General features: G+C 41.4%; 1 protein-coding gene across 2 annotated transcripts in view; it reads left to right on the top strand.

The window, feature by feature from the left end:
- SYT10 (synaptotagmin 10) overlaps positions 1-22309 on the top strand; it is a gene marked incomplete at its 3' end in the record, with an annotated part of 54311 nt that overhangs the window by 4432 nt on the left and 27570 nt on the right. For both annotated transcript variants that reach the window (XM_081958310.1, XM_081958309.1), the window contains exon 2: positions 11517-11877. In XM_081958310.1, coding sequence (XP_081814436.1) covers positions 11517-11877 — 361 coding nt within the window. The remainder of the gene's footprint in view (positions 1-11516; positions 11878-22309) is intronic.

Here is a 22309-nt window from a genome sequence, read left to right as displayed (position 1 = left end):
ATGCAAATTGTCCAAAGAGAAGTTATCTAAAGTTGTATTAAGCCAATGCAAAGTTGTACTAAGCCAGTACAAAAGAAAAAAAAAGAGTCAGTTTGGTCAAGTGGTTAAAGAACAGGCTAGAAATCAGGAGATTTGAGTTCAAGTCCCACCTTTGCCATGAAAGCCAGCTGGGTGACTTTGGGCCAGTCACTCTCAACCCATTCTACTTCACAGAGTTGTTGTTATGGGAGAAATAGGAGGAGGAAGGAGTGTGGTGTGTGTTTGCCCCCTTGATTTATTTGTAAAAATAATAAAGGTGGGATATAAATAAGTAAATAAATAAACAAAGTGTCCAGGCTCATTTTAAACATAAACACTTTAAAATACTTTTCCGATTGTTTTTCTAAGATATTGTTCTGGGCATGGCACTGAAATATTTGCCATGATGTATATTGCCATGATATCAAAAAGATACTAAGACTCTAGAAAGAGTGCAGACAAGAGCAGCAAAGATGATTAAGGGACTGGAGACTAAAACATATAAAGAATAGTTGCTGGAATTTGGTAGGATTAGTTTAATGAAAACAAGGACTAGGCGAGACATGATAGCAGAGTTCCGATATCTCAGACGCTGCCACAAAGAAGTGGGAGCTATCCTCCAAAGTATCTGAAGGCAGGACAAGAAGCAATGGGTGGAAGCTAAACAAGGAGAGAAGCAAGCTAGAACTAAGGGCACATTTCCTGACAGTGAGAAGAATTAATCAGTGGTACAACTTGCCTCCAGAAGTTGTGAATGCTCCAACATTGGAAGTTTTTAAGAAGAGATTGGACAACCATTTGTCTGAAATGGTGTAGGGTTTCCTTCCTGAGGAGGGGGTTGGAGTAGAAGACCTCAAAGGTCCCTTCCAACTCTGTTATTCTGTTCTGTTATTCTGTTAAATATGATTATCAATTGTTCTTAAAAGGCAGCTTTCTTTGCTGCCTGTCATCACTAGGTTTTCTGGTCCAAAAGATTGGTCAACTAGCTTGCCTTCCTTTCTTCAGAGATCAAGTTAACTTGGCAAAAGTGTGCATTTGTAACATTTGATGCCTTTTGGGCAAAAGTAAGAATGACCACTCACTTTCCCTATGGGATAGTATAACAACTTCGTTGCGTGTGACCAGAATATAATACAATTTATCAGAAAATTTCTTCCTAAAAGGACTCCCCCCCCCCAAGTATGGGATTTGACTATGTTAATTAATTAGCAGACACATCAGTAGGGCTTGTGATTGACCATGCTGAAGCTGACAGCTGAGAAATCGAATGGAGCCTAAAGCAGTACTGGATACTCCCAAAAGCTCTGTCTACAGAGATTCTCAATCATCCAGGACATGGTTGTCCCAAAGGTGCTTTTCAAAAGGCAAATGGACTTTCTTGGTGTTTTTTTCCCCCCTTGAAAACATTTCACTTCTCATCTAAGAAGCTTCTTCCAAATAATTGTTGGTGTCAGAGAACCTATCACACCCTCAGCTTTCCCCCTCAGTGTTCTCCATGCATGAAAGTTGTGCCGTATTGTATCTGTAACCTTCCCAGAAGGGCTCCAGAATCCTCACCCAGCTTCAAAAACTACAGGGCAATTTGAAACCACGTGATTCAATTTGGAGATTCCTGCCTTGATTTACTCTGTTTCAGTCAGGTAGCTAGATCGAACTTCAGTTGCTTGTACCAAAGTCTAATGTGATCCAGGTAGAAACTATTTTTACTTGAGGTATCCAGCTGCCGAACTACTGATTTTGACAACAATTTCCTGTCAAGCTTCTGACAGCATAACTTTGGGGGGCTGTCATTGTACAGAGTCAGAAATAAAGGTTACTTTCCCCCCTATCATTATTCCCCCCTCACTTCTGTAAAAGCTTATATCCCGATCATTATTACCACAGGATAACCTACAGGTAGGCCATCTTTCAGCATTTAGGACAAAGTCCAGGCCATTTTCGGTCACATTTAAGGTAACATTTGAGACACACTCATGATTGTCACTGTGGACTTAAACGTATTCATTGCTCCCCACAATTTAGGGGCTGTTTTGACATGAATGAGAGTGTTTACTTTAAGTATTAGAGTCTTCCACATTAGCCCTGAAATTCCGATAAGTGATTTGGCAAATAGGCATTGACCAAAATCATCTAGCTGTAGTCAACACTGTATTCACAAAGCTTCAAGAGAAATAATGTACAGTCCTTCATGACTGCACCTTGGAAAAGCCTAACAAAACTTATTCAAAACTTATTATTGCAGCAGTTACAATGGCAGATTGGGAATAAGAAAACAAGAGGATTAAGTTGGCTTTCCACTATGGAGTTCACTGGGTGACATCGGGACATCAACCCATCTATCATTCGAAGTTTTATTCCTCTGGATAAAATGAAAAAGAAAAAGGGAAGCTTCCTGTCTAACTCTCTTGAGCTCCCAAAGAAAAGTTGAAATATAAGCAGAGTTATACAAGAAGCATTCAACTGAAAGCAATCCATATTGCAGGCTATCTCTCAATTTTCTAAAGATTAATATTCATTTTCTTTTTCCTGGGAAAAGGATGAAGGCTAATGTATCTAATATTTGCAATCACTAGCTGTCCAGTTACAGATAGAAGCATACCATTTAAGTTGTAAAGACGCAAAAACAATCCAAAGGTAATATGTGAGCAAAATACAAGTATTTTGATAGGTTTGGCACAATATTTCCACTCACCATTCTTTCCCATTAGTATATTGTAGTTGCTAAGAAACCAAAGTCTGTTCCAGGTAGCCCTGTTTCAAAATCATGTCTCTCTTCTTTAAATTCATTTTATTTGGGGAGGAATCGTAGCTCAGCTTTGATGCAAACATACCTTGTTCTGTTCCTGGCATCTCCAACATTTGTTTGCTTGTTTTGAAGGACTGTTGGGCTAAAACTCTGGAGATTAATTGCAAACCGAAATATACTTTATTACTTTTTCTGGCCCCATATGTGATCTGGCACAATGGCTTTTTTTTCCAGACTCTCCATGATCATCCCTGAGATTGCAAAAAAAAAAAAAAATCACAAAACCTCCCACAAAGTCTAACATTTTTAACATTGTTTTATTATCATGCAAGAGGCAGACACCACTTGGAGATATGAAGCATTGCCAATTGTTTACACAGTTAATCCTGGAATAGATAGATAACATTTATGATCTGATGCAAACAAAAGACAGCTTTATTTTGTTATTATGTGGCTCTAATTAAAATGCCACTTTACTTCTGCTTTATTATGCCTTTCAGAGTTAGAGAGAAAATGTTTGTGAAGTCCTTTGATAATTCTAAAGCAGTACATCAACATTTATTTGTTATTATTCTTATCCTCAACATCCCCAAACAAAGGAATAGGATATATACAGCACATAAAAGAAAGCTAAAGCAATTCTCCACCCCCAAGTAATTATCTTATACTTATAGTTGTACTGTAGCCTAAAGTCCATACAGGTGGATTGTTGGGAAAACTGCTTCAAAGCATCCCTTGACACACACACAACCCCAGCATCTTATTTCTCAAAGACTCAGCACAATCAAGAACCTCTCCATGCACCTGAGCACACCTGCCCTTTCAGAAGGCACTTCCAGCAGGATTACTTCCTAAATAGTAACAGCATCGCCCAAAAGGCATTAAGAGTTGTCATCCTAATCTTACAAAGCTTCTCCTCTGATAATATTGTATTGCTAACTAGGACATACAATACCTTTGCTACACCAATTCTCGAATACAGCTCATCTGTCTGGAATCCGCACTGTATATCAAACATTAATACAATTGAGTGAGTCCAGGGGTATTTCATGAGAAGAGTACTACACTCCTCTGCTTGCAAAAGGAAACCCTACACCACCAGGCTTGAAAAACGGTCAGACTTAAGCATAGTACACAAAATTAACCGCTACAACATCCTACTGGTCGATGACTACTTCAGCTTCAACTGCAATAATAGAAGAGCACACAACAGATACACACTCAATGTAAACTGCTCCAAACTTGATTGCAGAAAATATGACTTCAGGAACAGAGTGGTCAATGCCTGGAATGCACTACCTGACTGTTGTTATATCTTCAAATCCCCATGACATTAACCTTAAACTGTCTACTATTGACGTCACCCCATTCCTAAGAGATCTGTAAGGGGCGTGCATAAGTGCACCGTTGTATCTACTGTCCCTGTCCTACTGTTCCCATTTATTCCTACCCATTTCATTCATACTCAGAAGGTTTATTTTTATTCCTATTATCTTTTAAACAGTTGACAAATCAAATGAATGAATGAATGAATGAATGAATGAATGAATGAATGAATGAATGTCTTCTGCCAATATCAGTGTACAGCTATTCACACATTTATGCCCACATATAAAAATGGCACACACGGCCATGTTTGTTAAACATGTCCGGGAATTGTTGAAATGAGAGTCATTAACCCTAACTGACAATGTAGGGAAATTGGGCAATATATGGAATCATTGGTTATGTTTTAGATAATTTTCTGTCTAGCTTCTTTGTTTGGGGGAGGAACTACCTTAAAGCAATCTCTCTTGTTCTCAAATAGCAAGGTTTGGTGTCAGTCAGCAAGCTGTGGAACAGATTTGTAAGGAAAAAAAATGTTTTCATGAATGGGAAGATCTTTTGATCTACAAGAGTTTGATTCTGATTTAGATGCTCAGGCTTCATGACCTTAGAAGCTTTATAACCACCAAGATGAGAAAAGTCTAATTGTAGTTTCAAGACAAGAGAGATATAAAAGTACTCTGACTGTTAAGGATAGCTTCTGACTAAACTCTATAATTATTCCAATTCAGTATGCATTAATCAGGCACACTGGGAACATACATTGCCCTTTAAGTATTTTGGATGTATAAACCCTAACCACTAGAAATCTGTAGAGATTCTCAGTCATCCAGGTCATGGTTGCCCCAACATGACAGAAGGCAAATGGACTTTTTGTTTTTTTTTTCTTTTGAAGACATTTCACTTCTCATCCAAGAAGCTTCTTCAGCTCTGACTGGATAGTGGGGAATGGAAGGATTTATACTCCTTGCAGACAGCTGGTCATTTGCATCCTTTTAGAGGGTCCTTGAAGCACTTGGAAGTTTATATGTGTCCTCTGGGTCACCTGAGTAGTGCTTCTGGTTCCTGTAGTCTGTAATTTTTTCCCCACTGGGAATCCATTCCTACTCCCACACCATTCAAAGGGTGTTCATCCCAAATTGTATAGCTAAAAGTCTGTAGCGATTGCCTCCAGTTGCCTCCTGAAAAAGCACCTTTGGACCTAACCACCACTAGACCAAACTGGCTTTGGTTTTCTGGTTAAAAAGTATAATGTGGATGGTGCTGGTTATTTATTCTCTTTGTAATACTGAATGAGAGCCTCCATTGCTTTTCTAAATCCTATAGAAGTCCTAGATAGAATGACAATGTCCTATACAGAGTTAGCTAAGGCTCGCATCCAAAACCACCAGATAGCATTTCAAACTTTGATGAACATCACCTAAAATAGCTTTATTAACAAGCAACCTAAAATAAATTAGGTAAATGTTTTCACCCTTAATAGTTTGTCGATTGGATAATCAACTCTTATAAAGGAGAACAGGAGAAGGTATTGTTCCACAGTCTGACCTAGACCTCCAAAGATCATGAAGCCGACTCCTCATCCCGATAAAACTTCTTTTATTTAGGTTAAAGGGAATTCCTCTCCAGCAAAGTCCCAGGAAACAGAAATCTTTCATGAGATTTCACAACTACAGACCTTTATCAGGCTTGGAGAGTTGCCAGGCTGATGTCTTCTAAATGCCATGCTGTAGCATCAATTACTTGGCAAGAACTCAGGAACAGATCTTCACCCTAATGAATTGAACTAATTGTCTCCTGCAAACTCCCCTCCCTTATTCCATAAGGGAGGGGCCATTCACGGTCCACCTGTGCCTTTACTCCTGAGTCGCCCCTTGTTCCTCAGCTGTTCCCTTATCCTGGCAGCTCTACGTATGCGCACATCGGGAACAGGCTCCAGCTGTTCTTCTGTCTCACTGATATCCGACTCCGAAGGCAGCTAATAACTGTCAGACGGCCCTGGCCCCATCTCTGCCTCTGACACAGGGCCCTCATCAGAGCCTTCCCCAGACTCCAGCCCCATGTTTCTCCCCAACCTCCTCACTGTCTGAATCTACCACCAGCTCCATTGGCTGCTGGCGGGCCACAACAAATATGTTAGCATAACTATTATCAGAGCTCATCAAGTTTTGACAGCAGATGCCCATGTGGTAGGGCAGTACTCCTTCCTACCAAAGTTGAGTGCATAATATCCCACCCTTAACTTTCCCCTCCCCCCTTTTTTTGTTTCCATTACTTTTTACTAGGCTTTTTGCTTGCTTTTATTGTCCTCTGCTGAGCATGAAACATGATTTACTTGTTGTTAGAAAACAGTTTGTGCCATTATTGCATCATCATTCACTTTGGTATCATGTGGAGGGATGAACTGTTGTTTCCTGTTGTGTGCCAGATGCTCAGTCCTCCTGACCGTTGTGCTCAGCTAGAAGGAAATGACCTGTGAAGCGAAGATACCTTTTCCCTCTATAAAGCAGCACATGATTTATGGCCATCATTTCTTGGGTTAAGCTCTTCGTATAACTGTAAAAGAAAGCAAGAAAGCAACTGAAGCATCTGGGACAGGTTTTATCACCACTCTACTATAGGAAAGCCTTGTCTATTGATTCTATACATTCTCATCACATTACTTAAAAGCAAGACTCCATGGCTGCTTCCGTATTGGAATCTTGGAGTCATATAATATGTGTGGGTATATGCATAATTTTGTATTTATTTACTTATTTTGTCATCTTTGTGTACTGCGCATTGAAGGGGGTGACCTTTTGAGAGCTGCATGCAACAGAATTTCCTTTTAATGTATGCCAATTAGTGTACATTCAAAGTGACAATAAAGTTATGAGCCACAGTGGCACAGTGGTTAGAGTTCAGTACTGCAGGCTACTTCTGCTGACTGCCGGCTGACTGCAATTTGGCAGTTCGAATCTCACCAGGCTCAAGGTTGACTCAGCCTTCCATCCTTCCGAGGTCAGTAAAATGAGGACCAAGATTGTTGGGGGAAATAGGCTGACTCTGTAAAGCACTTAGGGAGGACTGTAAAGCACTGTGAGTATACAAGTCTAAGTGCTATTGCTATTCTATCATCTATCTATCTATCTATCTATCTATCTATCTATCTATCTATCTATCTATCTATCTATCTATCTATCATCTATCTATCTATCATCTCTCTCTCTCTCTCATTCTCTCTTACTCTCTCTCTCTCTCTCTATCTATCTATCATCTATCTATCTACCTATCTATCTATCATCTCTATCTATCTATCTATCATCTATCTATCTATCTATCTATCTATCTATCTATCTATCATCTATCTATCTATCATCTAGCTAGCTAGCTAGCTAGCTATCTACATTCTATCTATCTATCTATCTATCTATCTATCTATCTATCTATCTATCTATCATCTATCTATCTATCATCTAGCTAGCTAGCTAGCTAGCTATCTACATTCTATCTATCTATCTATCTATCTATCTATCTATCTATCTATCTATCTATCTATCATATATCTATCTACCTACCTACCTACCTATCTATCTATCTATCTATCTATCTATCTATCTATCTATCTTCTATCTATCTATCATCTATCTATCTACATTATATCTATCTATCTATCTATCTATCTATCTATCTATCTATCTATCTTCTATCTATCTATCATCTATCTATCTACATTATATCTATCTATCTATCTATCTATCTATCTATCTATCTATCTATCTATCTACCATCTATCTATCTATCTATCTATCTATCTATCTATCTATCTATCATTATCTATCTACATTCTATCTATCTATCTATCTATCATCTATCTATCTATCATCATCTCTTTCTCTCTCTAATTATATCTATCTATCTATCTATCTATCTATCATCTCTTTCTCTCTCTAATTATATATCTATCTATCTATCATCTATCTATCTAACTATCTATCTATCTATCTATCTATCTATCATCTATCTATCTATTTATCTATCATCTCTTTCTCTCTCTAATTATATCTATCTATCTATCTATCTATCTATCTATCTATCATCTCTTTCTGTCTCTAATTATATCTATCTATCTATCTATCTATCTATCTATCTATCTATCTATCTATCATCTATCTATCTAACTATTTATCTATTTATCTATCATCTCTTTCTCTCTCTAATTATATCTATCTATCTATCTATCTATCATCTATCATCTCTTTCTCTCTCTAATTATATCTATCTATCTATCTATCTATCATCTCTCTCTCTAATTATATCTATCTACGGTATCTATCTATCTATCATCTCTTTCTCTCTCTAATTATATCTATCTATCTATCTATCATCTATCTATCATCTATCTATCATCTATCTATCTATCTATCTATCTATCTATCTATCTATCTATCTATCATCTCTTTCTCTAATTATATCTATCTATCTATCTATCTATCTATCTATCTATCATCTATCTATCTATCTATCTATCATCTATCTATCTATCTATCTATCTATCTATCTATCTATCTATCTATCTATCTATCATCTATCTAGACGTGGATTGCTAATTTTTTTACTACTGGTTCGGTAGTACAGCCCCTGCACCCTACCCCCTGTGCATGTCCATGCGCCCCCCCCCCCCCCCGCACTCCCCTTGCCTCACATGCATGTGTGCGTGACCTCCAGCACTCCCCCCCCCATGTATGTACGTGTGACATTCCCCCGTGCCACATTTTGGGCCTAGTAGGCATCCCTGCAGCCTCCTGAAACCAAAAAAGGGCCACGGAGTGGAGGTGCCCAACCCCCCCTGCTCCCTCTTTTCCCCCAAATGCATGTGCGACACCCCCCCCACTCCCCAGTGCATGCGCGCACATCTCACACATGCCTCCCCCCACGCATTCATGGCAGAGACCCGAAAATCAGCTGGCCAGTGGGAGGCGTGCACGCATGCACGGTGGAGCTGATCTGGGGCGATGGCTCGCGTGCCTGCAGAGAGGGCACTGCGTGCCACCTGTGTCACGCGGCCTTGTACCTTTTCAGACAAATGGTTTGTCCAATAAACAAACCTACTTTAGAGCGAATTATGACTTGGATTTAAAGTTCCAATGCTCCCCTCCCCCATAGTCATGTGACAAAACTTCAGGTGCCTGATAACACAGCCACAATCTCTCTTTACAGCGCAGCACAGTCACATGACCACATTTTACAACATTTTATGATAGTTTTGCTGAAAACTGGTGCTTCTAGTTTTGGAGAAAACTCTACCCACAGCAAAGCTCTGGTTTATTTAACAACCACAGTGCTTGCTTTCCATCATTTTTGTTATTGAAGAAAATCTCTGAGTTTTTGGATAGAACGGAAGAATTGCACAAGCTTCACTGGTACGATAGCATCGCTCTTCTTTATTTTAAGAGGCTACATGTAGGCAACGATGCATTGGACAGATAAACATGTTATGCCTCTGCAATCATCCTTTAGAATTCTCACTATTGAAACCTTTTCATCATCTTGTAATTCTACTTTTTCAAAAGCCAAAAATTGCTTTTCTCACTGAAATACTAGCCCGGGCGCCAGCATTTTAGCAGCATTTCCACTGTAATAAAAAGGAAACCTCAACTCTTACGTTCAAGGCAAAAAGGGGCAATCAAAAATATCATGGTGTTTATTTATTAGTTTCAGAATTGTACACTGCCAACTTGAAAATAATGCTCAGCCACTTACAGCAGTAAAAATAGAAAATAAAATTGTAACACCGTAAAACTATCATAAAGCAATAAAAATGAAATAAACATGCCATTAAATAATACCAACCATCAACTCCATCCCCTATAATAATGTTGCAAGCAAGCCTCTTGTACCCACAGAGACCTAAAAATGGGCTTTTGTCAACTTTCTGAGTGACAACAAGAGAGGAACCAAGGGAAGTTACCATGGAACGCTGTCTCCAGACCAGGGATGGGCTTCAAAAATTTCAACAACAGGTTCTCTGCCCGGTTGCGGGTGGGTGTGGCCATGGTGGGCGTGGAATAGTCGGCCTCCTGCACCGGGAAGCCTTTGGAGGGCCTCCAGGGGGGCGGGGGCTCTTTTCGCCCTCCCAGGCTCCTATAAAGCCACTGGAACCTGGGGAGGGTGAAAAATGGCTTTAAAAAAGGCTGAATTCAGCTGACAGGGTGATGCCTCGCATGCCCTGACAAATGGCTCCACGTGCCACCTGTGACACGAGTGCCATACGTTCGCCATCCCGGTTCTATATCTTAAGAAGATTTTATTTTTTATAAAGGGCAGAAAGTTTGGATCAATTCCTTTTTTTTAAGGTCTGGAAGACTGGGGACAACTCACCCCCATATTTTCTTCTTGCACTTCAGAGTTGGTGTAGTATTAGGATATATGCTAGAGCAGCACATCATCAGGAACTTGTTGCTTTTCATCACAAAGGTGAAAACAGTATCATGTTGTGATGAAAGTGCCAATGTGTTTAGGCATACGTGTGATCTGATTCTTCTTCCTAGAGTATTCCTGCAAGTGCAGGGTTCATTGTTCAGATGGCTGAACACCACTTTGCACGGTCAGCTGCATCTCCAGGGCGCAGGTCCTTGGCTTGCATATCTCTGTTGATGGTGTGTTTCCATCTCTGTTTTGGGGTACCTGCGAGGTCGCTGGCCATTGACTTCTAGTTGGTAGGCAGTCTTGGCAACAGTGGCAGGTGCTGCTCTCCGGACATGTCCATACCAGCAGAGCCGGCCTTCTCTCAGCTTCTCTATAATTGGTTCCACACCAGGGGTGAAATCCAGCAGGTTCTGATAGGTTATGGAGAACCGGTAGCAGAAATTTTGAGTAGTTCGGAGAACCGGCAAATGCCACTTCTGGCTGGCCCCGCCCCATCTATTCTCTGCCTCCCCAGTCCCAGCTGATCGGGAGGAAATGTGGATTTTGCAGTAACCTTCCCCTGTCACACCCACCAAGCCACTCCCACCAAGCCACACCTTGCCCACCATGCCCACAGAACCGGTAGTAAAAAAAAATTGCATTTCACCACTGCACCACACCAAAATATTTTTGAATGGTGTCATTTGTAATGTGGTCAGAAGGGAGATGTTGCGATGTGATGCATGTAGGAAAAAAAGGAAGCACTTGTGTTGCAACACCATGGCTTCCATCAGCTAGATCAGGAGTTACAAACCCCTGGGCCGTGACCAACTACTGTGGCCTATTCCCAACCAGGCCATGCGGAAGGCGGGCTGGTATGCACACAGACACATGCAGCTCAACTTGCAGCTGATTAAATCAGCACTCAGATTGCGTTATAACATGACTAATCTACTAATTGACCCAATTACATTTTGAATTAATCTACCAATTCAAAGAAATTAAAGCCACTCGAATGCCTTTCCTCCCTTGTTTGCAGACATCTCTGTCAGCCTGCTCGCGGTTGTCGTCAGCTTCTGTGGGCTCGCCTTGCTGCTAGTCTCGCTCTTCGTCTTCTGGAAGTTGTGTTGGCCATGGTGGCGAAGCAAACCCGCCGCTTCAGACACAACAAGCATCCCTCAGAGCACCACCACCGTTCCTCCTGAGTTTTTGGAAACCAACGAGAAAAAGGAAAGTGTGAAAGAAAATGGGAAGCCCTCGACACATATCCTGGAAGCCGCGATGAAAATCAGCCACACGTCCCCGGACATTCCAGCAGAAGTCCAAAATGCTTTAAAAGAACATCTCATCAAACACGCTCGAATGCAAAGGCAGATTACAGAGCCTACATCTTCGTCCAGGTAAGAGAAAGCTAAACAAACTTTTACAGAACCTCACACAAAACAGACCACCTAGGTGAGGATCAAAAACAAATGAATGGTGCTGTGTGATTCTTAAACAAAAGCTGAGCAAGCAGTGGTTCTTAACTTGTGGTCCACGGACTCCTGGGGAATTGTGATGTTGTCACAGAGGGTCCACAAAGGCTTGAAGAAATATTATGATTTAAGTCTTGAGTTAAGTTGGAGTGGTTCATGGCCATGGTCCATTGCCACAAAAGGTATTTAAAGGAGGTTGGTGGTGAAGAATAGAATAGAATAGAATAGAATAGAATAGAATAGAATAGAATAGAGCAGAGCAGAGCAGAACAGAACAGAACAGAACAGAACAGAACAGAATAACAGAGTTGGAAGGGACCTTGTAAGTGATCTACTCCAACCCCTTGCTCAAGCAGGAGATCCTATGCCACTTTGACAGATGGCTGTCCAGCCTCTTCTTAAAAGCTTCCAGTGATGAAACTACCACAACCTCTGAAGGCAAGCACTGGTAGATTGTTCTCACTGTCAGAACATTTATCCTTATTTCTAGGTTGAATCTCTCCTTCATCTGTTTCCATCTATCATTCCTTGTCTGGCCTTCAGGTGCTTTTGAAAATAGGTTGACCCCCTCCTCTCTGTGGCAGCCTCTCAAATACTGGAAGACTGCTATCATGTCTCCCTTAGTCCTTCTTTTCATCAGACTAGACATACCCAGTTCCTGCAACCGTTCATCATATATTTTAGCCTCCAGTCCCCCAATAATTTTTGTTGCTCTTCTCTGCACTCTTTCTAGAGCTTCAACATCTTTTTTTATGGTATGGTGACTAAGGTTGAGAACCACTGCTATACAGTAATAAATTAAATAGTATAAAGATAAGCATTGATTTCAATTAATGATATTCAACTCACCTTTAATATATATTATGTCCATTTTTCTGAGATTGCTTTAAATTACATTTAAATCCAGGATTAAATGCAGTATTCCATGGGTGTCCATATAGGGTACATTTTGGTTATCTGGGGAACCATCTCTTGCCTGTCGCATCTACCTGACCCACCAGAGCAGGGAGGCAAGGAATGTTGTGGGTCCCATCCCCTAGGGCAGTGATGGCGAACCTTTTTGGCTCACGTGCAATAAGTGGGGGGAGCGCAGGGGGGTCATGCGTGGGTGTGCCACACCCATAATGCAATGAACGACTCCCCCCCCCAGTGTGCATGCATGCATGACAGTCGCGACCTCCCATTTTTTGCATGCTTTTTTCGCCCTCCCCAGGCTCCAGAGGCTTTATAGGAGCCTGGGGAGGGTGAAAACAGCCTCCCCCGCCACCCCAGAGGCTTCAGGGACCTTCAGGAGGCTTTCCTGAAGCCTTTGGAGTGGTTTGCTTGTAGGACCATTTTTAGTCCTCCGGAGGCTTCAGGGACCTTCAGGAGGCTTCCATGAAGGCTCCGGAGGACTAAAAATGATCCTACGAGCAAACTGGAAGTCACTCTTTTTGCACTCTGCAGACCTCCCAAAAACTGCCTGTTTTTTGCAAAAATGGGCCCATTTTTTGTCAAAAAAAGGCATGCATAGACTTTAGGAGGCTTATAGAGTGCTCCTGGGGGCAGGGGGGCAAAAAATGGCCTGTTGTTTGCTAATTTGTGCCCTCCCTAGCCCCCAGGAGTACTTGGGAAGCCTCCTAAAGGCTATGCATGGCTGTTTTTTCAAAGGGGACAGGGCTTCGGGAGGCCAAAAATGCTGTATTCAGTGTATAAGACGCACCCAGATTCTCAGCCTCTTTTTTGAGGGAAAAAGTTGCGTCTTATACTCTGAAAAATACGGTATTATATGATTCTCTCTTTTATTAGTTGTATTAATTTTTATATGGAGTTTTAATATTCGTGTATGCCACCATTAGTCGCCACGTGCGAATAGGTGGCAATATAAATCTCCTAAAATAAAATAAATAAAATAAGGGAAGAAATTTAGCAGCAAGAAAAGCTGCTTAGAAGAAGTGATATAGACCTATACTCCAATCTGTATCTAGATTTTATTCTCCGAATCAAACATGAATGAGTATTTACGTAGCAAGTGATAAATCACAACAGGGTACATAACATCTGATCACAAGGTAAATGAGACTACTATAGTTTCCTGCTAAGTGGTTAGAAAACAGTATGGCACTTTTTCAACATTTGATCTAACAGCTTAAAGAGGCTAAAAAAACAGTGAAACATTTGGTCGCCTTAAGGCAGAACAACGCACAGGGCTAACCTAACAGTTATACTCCATGAAATCAAACCCTTTCTGTACCAGAAGCATTCCAGTGGGGATGCAAAATACCTATTTCTGCCATTTGATTGATAAAATTTGAAAAAAATATCTAAAGACACTGATTTTAAATGACTTCAGGCAACTCAGGGTAACCAAGGACAATTAAAGTAGGAACAGGTCACAGAAGTCCAGAATAGATGAAAACCCAAGAGAATATCTCAAAAGCAATCAACAGGGCCCTTTTTATGATAGAGGAATATGAAGAGCACAGATAGTCCTCAGGTTGCAACCAAAACTGAGTCCCAAATTTCCATTAATAAGCAAGACAGTTGCCAGGTGAGTTTTGCCCCGTTTTACGACCTTTCTTGCCACAGGTGTTACGTGAATCACGAATCACTTGTTCAGTTGGTAACACTTTCATTAAGTGAATCTGCTTCCCTATTGACTTTGCATGTCAAAATGTCTCAAAAGGTAATTGCATGACCCCAGGACACTACAACCATCATCGATACATGCCAGTTGCCAAGTATCTGAATTTCGATCACGTGACCATGAGGATACTGCAATGGTCATAAGTATGAAATATGGTCAGAGGTGGGTTCCTACAGGTTCGCACCAGTTCAGGCGAATCGGTAGTGGAGATTGCGACTGGATCACTAAATCGGTAGGGATGACTGGCTGGCCACGCCCCCGAACTGGTTCCATGGTCGCCCATGCCACTGCTGGCATGTTTTTTACTCCTTTTTAAATGTTCTGCGTATGCGCAGAACAATTTTTCGGCAAATGTGCACGCACGCGTAACCAACTGGCAAAACAGCGCATGCAGCAAACTGGCAGTAACCCCGGCAGAAATCCACCCCTGAATATGGTCATAAGTCACAGTGCTGTTGTAACTTTGAATAGTCACTAAATGAATAGTTGAGAAGTACCTACACATGAACGGAAAACACGAGGGCTGGGATAAGTACAGATGTGTCTCTCTGTGATTATAATACCTGAGGCACACAATAAGTTAAGGTAAGAAGTAACGCAAAAAAATTTCAAAATGTACTAGCTATTTATTTAAAAAAAAACAAATTAGTCTTTACCATTAATAGTTCACGTCCATCCTTATCCAACAATCAGAATTCTACCAGGATATAACTGAGAACAATATGCTAGTACTTAGCACTTAGCTGTCACATTAACCGAGGAATGATTTAAGAAGATGGTGATTAAATGCGTCTAATTTTAATGCACTAAGAGACATTAAGGGCTATATACACAGAGCTTACATTTGAAGTAATTGAAAGAATACTTCCTTGTACAGAAAATTCTGGACAAAAAATTAGAAAAAAATATGCATGTCTTAGTCTTGCAAATTATGGCCAGTGTTGCATGTATGCAATGTTGATTGATTGATTCATTGTGTGCCATCAAGTCATTTTTGACACCTAGCAACCACAGAGGTAAATCTTCTCTACAAAAAACTATCCTTAATCTGTACTTTCAAATCTTCCAACAGTGCATTCGGAACCCCTGTAACTGAGTTCATCCATCTTGCTGTTGGTCGTTCTCTTCTCTTTCTATCTTTCCCAGCATTAGAGCCTTTTCCAGAGAGCTTGGTCTTCACATAACAAGTTTGAAGTAGGATAATTTCAGTTTACTTGTGCCTCGAGTAAGATTTGTTCGATGATCCATCAATTTGTTTTCATGGCTGTCCTTGGTATTCACAGGAGTCTTGTCTGACACCCAAGTTCAAAAGTGTCAATTGTCAGGCCTGCAGCCATCTTTTCTTTTGGATCTTTGGCCTGCCACACTTTCTATTATTCTACTATGCATTTTATATTGTGGGAAAATGGGAGGGGGGATTGTATGGAGTTAGATGGTATGTAGCCATAACACAATTCTTTCTAGAAAGCCAAGGTCATCCTTTGTCTCTGCACCTCTGCACCTGACCAGAATTGGATGGGTGGAACTGCCAGCATGGCAGTGGAAGATTGGACCATGTGATGGGCTTGTGGGTGTGGGGCCAAGGTCTTGAACTTTCAACTGAGTGGGGAAAACTGGGAAGCTTTCAGATTCTCATTTTCCCAGATGTGCCAACATGGCTCTCTTAACAAATTGGAACTTAGAGCAATAATTTGCCTTGTAAATTTACTTTTGGATGCTATTTGGAACCCTGACATCAATATCCTTCCTATCCTACTTCTTTAAAGACCAACTTTTCCGTCCAAAGAGTTTTTTTAATGACCCTGTAATCTCCTGCATCAGGGTGGAATCATGGAAACTGAATGGACCCGAGCATTTATTGGCTGGATGCCCTTCCTGTGGCCAGTGCAGGGTTCACAGCATTTTCATTGTGCCCAGCAAGAGAAATATCTGACTCTACCTAGGATCAAACTCACAGCCTCCTGATTGTGAAAGAAGAGCTCCACCTTTAGGTCACCACACAACTCAACTTTTCCTCCCAAAGTGTGCCACATGCAATTTAATTTTAGTCTAATTTTTCGCATTTGAATTTTAATAGTGGGTTTGAAGATCCTTTGCATTTTCAGCTATCAAAGTAGTGTTATCAACATAGAGTATGGTACTGATGTTTCAGTCTATTTTGCTAAGTTCTGGTCATGCCATGAATTCCTGATCTGTATATAAGTTTCCCATGAAGACAATGGGATCCCCCTTTGTCTTATCCTTTTCCTTAGCTTGAAAGATTAACAAAATCAGAGTTTTTTCTATGATCGATGAAGCCCATTTTGACTTCTTTTTGCTATTCTTTGGCCTTCTCACCCATCCAGTGTGTATCAGCAATAATGTATAATGTTTCTTTTCTAAAGCTAGCTTGAATACCTGCCGTCTCTTTTTCTCTGTAGGGTTCTAATCTGCATTGGATGATCATAACCATTATTTTGCTACCATGTGAAATTAAGTATATGATAAAGGGACATGGTGGCTCAGTGGCTAAGATGCTGAGCTTGTCAATCAGAAAGGTTGGCAGTTCAGTGGTTCGAATCCCTAGTGCCACATAATGGAGTGAGCTCCCGTTACTTGTCCCGGCTTCTGCCAACCTAGCAGTTCGAAAGTATGTAAACATGCAAGTAGAAAAATAGGGACCACCTTTGGTGGGAAGGCAACAGCGTTCTGTGTGCCTTCGATGTTTAGTCATGCCAGCCACATGACCACGGAGACCTCTTCGGGCAGTGCTGGCTCTTCGGCTTTGAAAGGGAGATGAGCACCGCCCCCTAGAGTCAGGAACAACTAGCACATATGTGTGAGGGGAATCTTTACCTTTATGATAATGCTTGCGTGATAATTTGCAGACCCTGTTAAATCTCATTGATTTTGTACTGGAATGTAAATTGACATCTTCCAATTGGTTGGCCATTGTGTCATTCTCCAGATTTGTTGGCATAGCTTGGTTAGAAATTTGTCTGATTTTTTTTTCTTTTGCTTACCATATTTTCAGTGAGTAGTCCATCATGACCTTCCAACTTGGTAATGAACTGAGTGTTGATCTAATTTCATCTTCTAGTAGTTCCAGTCACTCTTGAAACTAAGGAACATCTTCTTGGATGTTGACATCTCTACTATATCTTTCAGTATACAGTACTTCTATGATATTCTTTCATCTCCTTTGAATTGGTTACTCTCTGTTCATTGGTGTCTTTTAGCATATCAATTCAAGGTCCTTCTAGGATCAGAGATCTTTTGAAAGACTGTCCTTTTTTTTCTGTGTCTGTTTCCATCTATACCGTCTCTACAATTGTTGTTATACTGCTCCTTGTCTCGGCTAACAGCTGCCTGAAACTCTTGGTTAAGTTCCTTTCTGACAAGTTTGTCTTTCTTAGCTTTGTTTTCTTTTTCTTCTTCTTGGCAATCTCCATGGTTTCCTCTGACATTCATTTCCTTTCTTCTCTTTCTTCATTTTTGGCAGTCTCTTTTCACACTCATCCTTAACAGCTAATTTCATTTCATAATTCCTCTGGTTGGATGAAATCAATGAAATTCAGGACTTCAAATATATTCCTGATATGCTCCTTGAAAATGGTAAGCATATGTTCAAGATCATGAGATTGCGTCATATATGTAATAAATGCTCCTTTTCAATTTACAGCAAGATGTATCAGTATACGTGTCCCTGGGAAATAGTTACTACAAGCTTTGATGTCCATTTCATGGATGTATACATAATCTGTGGTCTTCAGAAAATTCCTCCAGATTTGTTCCCACCTTCCCCAGTTGGAACTATTGGGGGTATAATCCTTATGCCCGAAATAAGCCAAATACTCTATGCTGTTCCTAGTATCGTTCCAAAAAAATGTATTGGGAAGGACAGAGAAAAGGGAATAGATATGGCTGTGACAGATGTTGTGGCCAGCAGAAGTAGCAGTGACACACCATTCCATTTCAGGAAATGGTAGGATGAGTACATCTGCTGTCAGCTTCACTCCAAAAATCCTCTAATGAGTTATATTGTTTCCCTTCATAGGAAATTTTCATTGAGTCACTGTGTAGTTCATGGTTAGAAACTGAAGTCTTACTCAGATGTGAACCTCAGTATTCTGGATTCCCTAAATCCTAAATGCTTCTGTGTCAGGAATGTGAACATACACCAATGCTGAAATAGTTCTTTGTCCTATATTCTCTTCCTTGTTGCTATCAATAGAGTGCAGTACAGTAGTGGGATTCAAACATTTTTACTACCAGTTCTGTGGGCATGGCTTGGTGGACGTGGCATTTCTTGGTGGGTGTGGCATGGCATGGCAGGCGTGGCAGGGGAAGGATACTGTAAAATCTCCATTCCCTCCCCACTCCAGGGAAAGGATACTGCAAAATCCCCATTCCCTCCCGGTCAGCTGGGACTCGGGAGGCAGAGAATAGATGGGAGCGGGGACAATCAGAGGTGGTATTTACCAGCTCTCCAGATTACTCAAAATTTCCACTACCAGTTCTCCAGAACCTGCTGAATACCACCTCTGGTGCAGTATCTGTTTTCCATTTCTGTGCATTAATAATAAAACTTTCAGAGTTCAAGTGATTCTAATGAAAGGAAAACTATCTAAGGTAACCTTGAATCTGAAGACTCGTTGCATAGGAAGGGGAAGCAATGCAATGAACCCGAATTAAATATTTTACATTCTCCTATTTTGTACTCTTTTATAAGAGACCTGCATATAAAAAAGGTCTTTATGTCTAGATTCCTGGCAACAATAAATGACATGCGAAGAAACAGTTTTGTGTTACTGTCTGTTTACCTCCAGAGTGCAATTTCACTTCACTTGGGAGCTCATGAAAAGCATTCTTGTTGATGGGAAAGAAGGGGGAAAAAACTCAATTCCTACAAATATTTTTACGAGTGAAAAAAAGCTTATGGTGCTGTTTAGTTTGATCATTTCAACACCTCAAATTTACTCCGTTTTCCTAAGATCTGAAATTAGGACTAAGGCTTTAAATGTACATTTTATTTCATGATTCCAAAGTAGATAAATATTCATCATTCTTTCTAGTTGTAATTGAAATTTTAATTTTGCAAAATTAGACTTGTTACACTTTGCTGTGATTTTGCTGATTCCTATGAACTCTGTAACAAAATTCTCACATTTGCTACATTCGTTTTCAATATCTTATAGATTATATTTCTGTGCGTTTTCAGACTTTTGTTATCATTGATCAGAAGAGGAGTTGGCTTCTTTCAAAATGTTACATTTTATCAAGTAATGAGAAAGAATCTGGGACTACAGCTTTTATATCTGGACACAACAAGATAATGGATTTTATTTTATTTTATTTTGCTTTTAATTACGGAAAACATGCCACTAAGATTAGATTAAATTCGTTTTTTTTCTCCCCAGCTAGAAGATGGCAAGACTGCACTTAACAGTATGATTTTTGTTCCCCTTACTCATAATGAGGGTTTCAGAGATTAAAGGAAAGGAGACATGCAGTAAATTCCTTACAACCTGTCCATTACTCCTGCTGGTTTCCTTATTTATTCAAGGTTACAATAATGTTTTCTTATAAATTGAATGTTCTATGCAGGGGCATAAGAAATTTATTTAGGTTGGATATAGGTTTTAAGTCACTCTACCCAACCTTGTAATTGAGGCAATTGAATGGAGCTGAATGTTTATTGATGCCCTTCTTTTTGCCAATGCGGAACTTTGTTCAGCAGATACATTCTCATTCTGCCCAGAAAAGAGAGAAATATCTGTCTCTACCTTGGATTGAATTAGCAGCCTCCTGATTGTGAGGTGCAGTGACGTGCGGTGAGGTTTATGGCTGGTGAGGCTGGTGACATCATCAGAAAGGTGGGGAATGGGACCACGTGTGCAGGAGGCTGAGGCTGCCTCCCATTCCCCACCTTCCTGAGTCAACATGAAGGGGACCGCGGAGCGCGAGCCGCACGTATGCAGGAGGCTGAGGCTGCCTCAGCCTCCTGCACACATGGTCCCATTCCCCGCCTTCCTGAGTCAACATGAAGGGGATCGCAGAGCACAAGCCGGCAGAGCGCGCTCTGCGGTCCCCTTCAGGAAGGCAGGGAATCGGACCATGTGTGCCTTTTCCCCTTTCCCTTTTTTTTTCTTTTCATGATGAGAGCGGTGAGGCTCTGCCTCCCCTGCCTCCCCTGACCGCACGTCGCTGGTGAGGTGACAGCTCCACCTCTAGGCCACCGCACCACTCATAAACTATATTGTTCGTAGCCATAAACTACAGGGTTCAACTCCTGGCATCTCCGAGTAGAACTTAGATTCTTGAACTTGGTCAACACGTCTCACTGGACATGAGGCAGCTTTTTAGTATCCTATCCAGCAGTGACGTGCGGTGAGGTTTATGGCTAGTGAGGCTGGTGACGTCATCAGGAAGGCGGGAAATGGGACCACGTGTGCTGGAGGCTGAGGCTACCTCAGCCTCCAGCACACGTGATCCCATTCCCCGCCTTCCTGAGCGCGCTCCGCCGGCTCGCGCTCTACAGCAGCTGCTTTTCAGTGCTTTTCTGAGCGTCTGGCATTTAGGACATCCAGCTATCTACCTAAAAGCCAGACGCACAGAAAAGCACTGAAAAGCACTTCGCCTCCAAGCCACTTTGTCTTGATGATGTCGCCGCAGCGGCTGGGCGTGGCCAGACCTCCAGAGCGGCGCTGAGGCGGTCCAGGCAGACGAAAGAGCGAGCACGGGAACGAGCGATGGAGGATCAGGCAGCCTGATCCTCATTCGCTCGCCCGCCGGACTGCCTCAGCGCCACTCTGGCTACCTCCGTCCGTCCCGGGAGCTGTGGCGACATCATCAAGACGAAGTCCAGCGGAGACAGAAATGTTGTCGGCGCTCCCGGACTTCGTCTTGATGACGAAGCAACGAAAGCGACTGGAGAATGACGAGAACCTTCCTGCCTCTGCTGGACTTCGCGCGCTCCTTGCGACTGCAATATACATCCAGAAGCAGCTTTTGTGGCTAATGGGGTTTGGGCTTGCCACTTCTGGATGTCTATTGCAGTCGCGAGGAGCACGCAAAGTACAGCGGAGACAGGAAGGTTATTGGCACTTCCGAGAACCCTTCTGCCTCTGCCGGTTGCCCAGCTGGCACCGCCCCACGCCTGCTCCTCCTCCTCTCTCCTCCTCCCTCCTCTTCCTCTTCACTCCCCAAAAGCTCTTCTCCTTACCGGAGCTTAGCGGGAACCGTGTAAAAGGGATGGTAGGAAATATATATTATAATTTATTATTATATATTATATATTATTTCATGATGAGAGGTGAGGCTCTGCCTCCCCTGCCTCCCCTGCCTCCCCTGACCACACGTCCCTGCTATCCAGGGACACTGGCAAGTAGAAATGTATAAATCTGTCTAGTAAGAACTTCATTTTAATTCATTTCCTCATTTTTCCAATTTTGCCATTCAATTTTAAATACTTTTTAAATATGTGCATAATAACGTATTCAAATTTTCCTCTGTGCTTTTCCCAGCACTCATTATTAAAAGCATTTTCCTTAATATAAAGTCTTTTTGTGGTTACATTCATCAAAACACTGGTGACTGTGTTTATTCCCCTTTAATTTATAGCTCTTTGGAAGCATCTGCATTGTTGCTGCTCAGAAAACTCACAACATCACAATGGAATGTCACATTACATTATATTGATTCAGGAAATGTGAAACTGAGTATCTGCAGTAAGACTAATTGCAAGCATGT

The sequence above is a fragment of the Natrix helvetica genome, assembly GCF_964273705.1.
Source record: "Natrix helvetica genome assembly, chromosome: 6".
NCBI classification, from domain to species: Eukaryota; Metazoa; Chordata; class Lepidosauria; order Squamata; family Natricidae; genus Natrix; species Natrix helvetica.
The sequence above is the reverse complement of the archived record's forward strand: the minus strand, read 5'-3'. Positions and strand labels throughout refer to the sequence as shown.